The sequence below is a fragment of the Acanthochromis polyacanthus genome, chromosome 2 (assembly GCF_021347895.1).
Source record: "Acanthochromis polyacanthus isolate Apoly-LR-REF ecotype Palm Island chromosome 2, KAUST_Apoly_ChrSc, whole genome shotgun sequence".
Lineage (NCBI taxonomy): Eukaryota > Metazoa > Chordata > Actinopteri > Pomacentridae > Acanthochromis > Acanthochromis polyacanthus.
The window spans coordinates 11,822,401-11,830,040 of record NC_067114.1 but is presented as its reverse complement, the minus strand read 5'-3'; the positions used below and the strand labels follow the sequence as shown (position 1 = coordinate 11,830,040).

The 7,640-nt window shown below is 39.8% G+C and overlaps 1 protein-coding gene across 1 annotated transcript; it reads right to left on the bottom strand.

Moving 5' to 3' along the window:
- Positions 1-1,419: 1,419 nt before the first annotated feature.
- On the bottom strand, positions 1,420-7,002 carry zgc:162592 (uncharacterized protein LOC561993 homolog). Its single transcript, XM_022203349.2, has 2 exons — positions 6,182-7,002; positions 1,420-2,961 (listed from the first exon to the last, which is right to left on the bottom strand). Exons 1-2 carry the CDS (start codon positions 6,975-6,977, stop codon positions 2,666-2,668), a joined length of 1,092 nt encoding a protein of 363 aa, XP_022059041.2. The 5' UTR covers positions 6,978-7,002; the 3' UTR covers positions 1,420-2,665.
- Between the last annotated feature and the right edge of the window lie 638 nt (positions 7,003-7,640).

Genomic DNA, 7,640 nt, shown 5'->3' with positions numbered 1-7,640 from the left:
ACTAAGGGATTTTTTCTCCTGCCAGCGTCACGCTTCTGGTTCTGGGTCTTTGTATTGAACCACAAAAATATGAGTTGCTGTGTTGTGGATATCTCATTCTGATTGCAAACCACACAGTCATCACATCACTTCACATATGCCTGTTAATGTTTCTTGCTAAACTCATATTTTGCATAAACAGTTTTTTGAGACTACTTGTTTCAGAATTCATTGACCTCATATATGTATATGTAGACCTGTTGTTTTGTTGATGTTCATCATTTGCCAGGAACAACAGCAGGGACAATATCAATCGAATTTGTATCCATCTATTAAGCAAAAGCCAAAGTATTCTATTCTCATCTTATGATTATTTTGGATAATGTTCTGTAACTCCATACCCCTGGCTCAACCTGTTATCTAACATGGCCCTGGTAGGTAGCTATTACCATAATCCAATTCAAATTATTCGTCAGAATTCAACATCTCATCAGAAGAAGCAGCAGAGTGCAACCATTACCAAAATCAAATGAGATGTCAGGTTTTTAGTGGAAGGACTAACTTAGTGATGGAGCGGTTTTACATAATGGAATTAGACAGGAAAAAGTTCCTTTAATAATCAACAACACATAAAATTTAGAAGCTTTATGTCAAAGAGTCTTATGAAACAACACTATAACACTATACATATAAAAACTTTCCATTTAAATTATCTGATTTTATTGAAATGCTTCACAACAATAAAGGCTGCTATAACAACAATGGACAATAGGCAATAAATTCTGCTTGAAAGTATTCCATATATCTCACAAACTGCCTATTATAAAACCACATGGGTGCTGTATATGCTGTGTAAGAGAAATCCAACTTATAATCTTCATTAGCCAACTACTTACCATTTCTGTGCATTAGCTATAAAGGAAACACTGCATGCATAAAATACCATTTTCTGCAATGAAAACAAAATCATTTAATAAGAAGAAAACACAGCAGCATTTCCTAGTGTTGCAGTTTTGTTTTTTCTTTACCAGGTTTTGGAGATACATCCACAGCATACAGAAGCCGAGACGCTCACTGAGAAGAACCACGCTGTATTTTTCCTGACAACACAGAACAGCTCATGCAGAAACGCGCTGTCATAGAAGTGAACAACCTTATAAGGTTCGGTAGTAAGGTACACTACTCTGCACTGTTACTCTGACAGGTCTGTTTTGTTCTTCAGTTATATGGTGTGCAGCAATTCAAGCTGAACCAGCCGAGGAAATTTTATATGGACCCATTAAATAACTTAATCTTAACTTCATTGCAGTCATGCAACGTACAAAGGATGAACATCAACAGAACAACAGGCCTATATACACACACACCTGCAAGCGCAATGAATTATAGAGACAATGATCAATTTGTAAATATCAAACTTGGAGTAAAGACTCAAACTCAAACAGTTCAAAAGCTTTATTTCATAGATCATTCATAAATCATTACATTATCAAATATTCAGTCGTTATAATATTACAAATTTAGAAACAACAAAATATATACATACAAAAGGACATTATTAGGTCGGTCTTTTCTCACATAATTTAGTGACTCCTCTGCTGCTCATCCATTGTGTCAAACTCCAATGATTGTAATGCCAAGCAGCAACATCAAGGCTAAAATAGATTGCATAAAATGCTACTGAGAAGTTTCTGGATAGACATACTCTCAGTGATCTTGTAACCAGTCTTCACCATGACAGAAAACTATTCAAAGATGATAATATGCCTTCGCCAAGCTGAATCCATACTGAAGCTGAACTCTCTGAAAAGGAATATCTTAGGCTTAATATCTCAAAATAAACAACCAGAGCCTCAGAAGTTACCCAAGCTATCTGTTCCCAGCACAAATGTGGTGACCTTTCTACAGTGTAGTTGCCTAATTACTTTTCTCCTTGCGCACACCGAAATGCTGTGACTTAAAGGTTAACTTCTCCAAGCTATTATATGCCAAGATCTTTGACGCACAGTTTAAATTGAAGAAGAGGTGGATGCCCTCCGTCGTTCAAAGCGCTGGTAATCGACTAGTGGTTTTCACAAAGTCTCACATGAAAATAAATCTGCATATCCGTTTCTTGTGATGAACTAATTGGCTAACCTCAAATGTCTAAAATATTGTATGTTGACCTGAGCAACAGGTGTAATAAGGCAACAGCTGACATTATTAAAAGACTGATTATACAGCTGCATGCAGAATAATGGCAGGCCTTTCTGAGGCACAGACGAGGTTGACGGCTAATTAAAACAACTAAAAGGTGGTTTAAGATGTTCTGACAGGAAATCAAATGCTGGCAGCAGTATGTGAATGAGTAAAAAAAAAAAATCCTAATAAGTTATAAATTCAGTTGTGTTCCAGTCAACTGAACACTGTTTTTAGACTGAAATTAGATTTTAAAAAATAAAAATAAGAAAAATCCATCAAACTCAATATGATGTAGCCTGTACAGTCGCTATTTGAAATACCTGCCATCATAGCCTGTCTGAGTATCATACCATTTACACTGCAGCCTATGTTATCAATTACTTTATCTCTTACCCTTGATACCTGATGTGAGGATATGTCAGCAGCATGGCTTCAGTTGTCCAGTCCTGCCAGACAATGTAGAGGTCACTGATCATGTCCTTAACCCTCCTCAGGTCCGGAGCTCCTAAGCCAAAGTTAGCAAGGTGCAGGTGGAGGATACGCTGGAAGAACGCTCGTGGACGCTGTTGTTATTATCCGGAATTACTGACACAAAGTGTGTCTTCGAAGTGCTGCAGCAACCCAGAGTGTTGGCCAGCGCAGGGCAGGCGGCCAGAGCCAGCCTCTGAAGGACGAGATGGAATTTCCTGCGGAAGCTTCGGTTGATCCAGAAATAGAAGATGCAGTTGAGGAAACCATTGGACGTTGGCAGCCACACCACGACAAATTCTATCCACTCTGGTACACTGCTCCCTGACACTGCTGTGGGGAAGAAAACATGGAGACTGAAGTGAGACAAGCATCCATAGCAAGACAGCAACAGAGCTAAGACAAGATAGCAACTTCCAAATGAACAACAGTGTAGCTACGGCTGCTCCATGGCCATACAGAGTGCCTTATAAAAGTATTTAGACCCTTGGATGTTTTGCACTTGTCAACATTGATTCGTGGCCATTTTAATTAGACTTTTTTTGACAAAATAATGTAAAGATTCTTCTGAAAAATGTAAAATAAGTGATTGTATAAGCATTGCTCTCTCTAAAGTGACCGTCATCTGAGTGCAGTGTCTGGAAGGTCCAGTCACTGATGAGTCAGTGCTCTTGGCTGTAACTGCACCATGAAGGCAAAAGAATATTTCAATCAAGTCTGTGAAAAAAGGAAATGACTTGTAGAGGCAGAAGGTAAAAAAAAATTCAGCGAAGTATAGGGAAATCCTGGAGGACAACTTGATGCAGTCTGCAAAAGAACTGCGGCACGGGAGATGATTTGTTTTTCAGCAAGACAATGACTCAAAGCATTCAGCCAAAGCTACACAGAAATGGTTTAAAGACAGTAAATTGAATTTTGTGGAGTCAACCGAGTCAAAGCCGAGACCTCAGTCCAATTAAGAATTTTAGGCTGGACTTCAAAGGGCTGTTCATTCATGATCCTAATGCAAGTTAACAGCTTTGCAAAGAAGAATGAGGTAAAACTGCAGTGGCCAGATGTGCAGGTCTGATTGAGACTGATCTACACAGGCTCAATGTGGTAATTGCATCCAAAGGTTCATCTGTTCTGTCAGTTTTCTTGCTGTTGCACCACCGAAAATTTCTCCACTGCACGATCAATAAAGGTTCTTTCCATCTACCTAATTTGACTATGATCCAGTGTTAAAAAGCAATAAAAGTAGAAAACTTTCAAACGGGGTGAACACTTTTCATGGCACCACATCCAAACTTATAAAACTACAGATTAGCATGTAATCTATCAACAGATAACACATTAAAAACACCTTTGAAGATGCAAGTTTCTCCCCCGAGAGCAACGATGTGAAGCCATCAACTCAACATTTATAGTCTTGATGTGAAAGTACAAAATTAACTGCTAGATTTGGTAGAGGAGGAAACTACAGTCAGATTCACTAGCATTTAGACAGCAGCACACTTTGAAGTTTAAGTTAAGACTGTCAGCTTCATTTTGAAGGATTTTCATCCACATCAGATAAATTACAGCCTTCTTTGGAAAAGGTCTTCACTTCTAAAAATATTCAGCTGTGACTCCACTTTCAGGCTTGATTACGCCAAGACGGCACATGGTTGGAGTAAATGAGAAAAGTCAAAAAGTGTCTGAGTCATATAACTGGCTTTGAATTAGTATATTCATGCCCAGAATTACATACTAAAAACTGTGACAAGCAACTCTTCATCTAAGCAAAGCACTAGATAAAAATCAACAGAAAGATTTGTAGAGGGAGAAATAGTTATTAAATGTACATCTTTAAAAAAAACAAAGACCACATTAAAGTTCTTATATTAAACAGCATAACAATAAACCTAAATGAACAAAGACCTGCAAACTTTCACTTACTTTTTCCTTTAGGTAACAAAATAAACAATCCAACACAACTTAAATCTTAAAATCAAATACAAAACTGCTGCCACTTTCTAAATGCATTCAAGCAGCCACTGCAAATTAACGTGGCACTTTTTCAGTGAGAGATTAGTTTTGGCCACATCAGATGCTACCCCAGTATTACATTTTCCAAGATAATTTGCAAGAGTAAATACCACCGAGTCTAGCTATACACATCAACAGATTGCATTAGTTACTTTGCTGGATTTCCTCATTCTTCATTTTGCTATATAGCAAAAGGATGTGATGCTCTTAGATGAGATCGTTTGATACTGACGCAGGAGAAACACCACACATACATCCATTTTTTACAGTATGTCAAGGTGGGTGACAAATTAAAGGAAAAACTTGAACCTTGGACCCTTACAGTGAGGGGATCCTGTGGCTCGGGGGAAATTTTGCTGGCATGGCTTGCCTCCTCAGAGGAAAGAGTCACTGCAAATCAATACAAAGCTGTTATGAATGATCACCTTTAACCTATGATAGAACATTTTTAAACTGATGGGAGTGACCTCTTTCAGGATGGCAAAGCTCTCACCGACTGGGAAGGAGTTGTTATTGAGAAATTTTATGAGTTAAAAGATGAAGTGAATCATGTGATACCTTAGCATCTACCAAATCTCAACCTAGCAGAACACCTTTGGAAGATTTTGGATTGAAATGTTGGACAGCACTCTCTACCACCAACATCAAAAGACCAAAGGAAAGCATCTTTTGGAAGAAAGTTTTTTTCTCCAGTAGAGTTCCACAGACCTAGAGAATCAGTGCCAAGGTGCATTGAAGCTGCTCTGGTAGCACACGCTGGCACAACATGAGGAGCCACTAAAATGATTTTTTTGAGTGTGCAGTTGATGGGAATCATATGATATATGGCCTTTGCAGACACTAGATCTTAACCAGATTCAACACCTATGGGAATTTTTGAACTAAATGGTTAGAGAACACTCTACCACCATCATAACAATACCAAAGGAGGGAATATCTTTGGAAAGAATAGTGTTGGAAGTGCACTGAAGCTGTTCTGGTAGCCCAACACCTTACTGAGTCACTTTATGTTGGCTTTTCCCTTAATTTGTCACCCTTCTGTAGGTGCAGAAGTTAGATTTTGTTGTATCATTGGGTTCTAATTACCACTTTGAGAGCAGAACATCTTCATCTTTAGTGTTACTGACCAAGTTCAGTTATTTGAGTAGTAAATATTTTTATATAGTGCAAATGCATGGATCTATAAATGAGTGTATGTGTTTATGTGGTAGCACATGTTGACCCAGCATCGTACTAAGATACCTTCTTTTCCTTTTTTCTAGAATGTAGATTTCATTGTAGGACTGGATGATAATTTGTATTTGCTGAGCACGTTTGGTCTTTATGAACAAGTGAAGCTTAGCAAACTATTCTCATAATATGTAGTTATATATTATGATATATAGTTTACCAAGATTTGTGGCTTGTAGCAAAACTTTAAGAAATAAAAGCAACTTTTCATAGAAGATTCATCAGAAAACTTAAATCATTTATGTAGCAGATCCTTTCATTTTGTTTTAAAGCTTTGCCCCAGAAAGCCACACATAAAGGCTTATATGTTACTGACCATTGTAGATCATAGCAGCCATGCAGGGAGTCCAGCAGGTGTAGTAGGCAGCCAACACAGGAACCAGAACCCTGGATGCCACATCGTGTCTGCTGCAACGCGCACAATTATATTTGCGCAATTTCAGTCTCTGCCTTTTGGCTGCGCACCACACTCTGAGGTTTGCATATGTCATGATGACGGAGCAAGGGAAAAATATGAAGCACGTCAGGCTGAGGGAGTATCCGACATTGGACGAGTAGGATGGATTGCAGACCAGTGACGCGGTGGAGAAATGAACCTCGATGATGCCATCTGGGAATGAAATGGGTAACAGCAGAAACGGGGGGAAACACCAGCTGAACGCAATGAGGAGCAATGTCCTTCTCCTGGTCATCAGAGTGGTGTATTGGAGTGGGTAAAACACCGCAATGTACCTCTCCAGGCTGATGGTGGCCAGGGTGTACATGCAGGTGGAGTAGACGGTGGCGTTGCTGAAGGCCACGACGTGGCAGAGCGCGTCTGGCCCATCAGTGTAGTCCTTTAAAAGACTCACCCACAGGTTCAAGGGCATCACCAGCAGCCCGAACGCAGAGTCCGCAGCAGTGAGAGAGAGCAGGAGGTACCGAGAGTTTCTGGACCAGCCATCCACCGAGGAGGTGATCACCATGAGGACTGCGATGTTGCCCAAAGTGATCACGACGCCCAAAACAACGATGATGCTCACTTTGATGGAACGGTGGCTCAGCTCCTGCAGCCTCTGGTGGTCTGACAGGTTGGAGTCTGCAAAAGTCGAGAGGTTAAGTGTTGTATACATTGTCCTTCACAGAGCCATGAGTGCCACCGGACTCATTTTTGACGTGAGGTCAAAAATGGGCGGGTGAAGAAATGAAAAAGCATGAACAAAAAGTCACATCAGAGAGCAGCTCTGGAGGCAGCGTCTTGCTTTCACCTCAACAATCAGCACAACACACCTGAAGCAATTAGTGTTGGGTGGTAACATTCTACTCACTCACAAATCCTTCAGCAGAAGGCCCCCGTAATATTTATTATTTTATAGCCACTGTGTTGTGTAGAATATTTTCAGAATCCAGCTTAAAATAATAAAGCATCTTTTCTCTCACTGATTCTGTGCAATTGGTGGGATATATTTCATGCAAATTGGTCTCAACTAGTGAAAACACCTCCAAATACACATTATGATGTTGCAAATGTGCATGTATGGCTGATTTTATTGTGAAAAATGCCTTTTTGCATATCCAGGTTTGTTAGGTGCATGCTCAGCCTCACAGACAGGGTTGCTCACAGATCCGTCAGTAGCAGCATGGTGGTGGCGGGACTGGAATCCCAGACCTTCTGATCTGCAGTCAAAAACCTTAACTACTGAACCACCACTTTCAATAGTGCAAATGCATGGATCTGCTACACAGTGTATGTGCACTTATCTCTGAGTATTTGCAAATAGTCACAGCAGACCTTG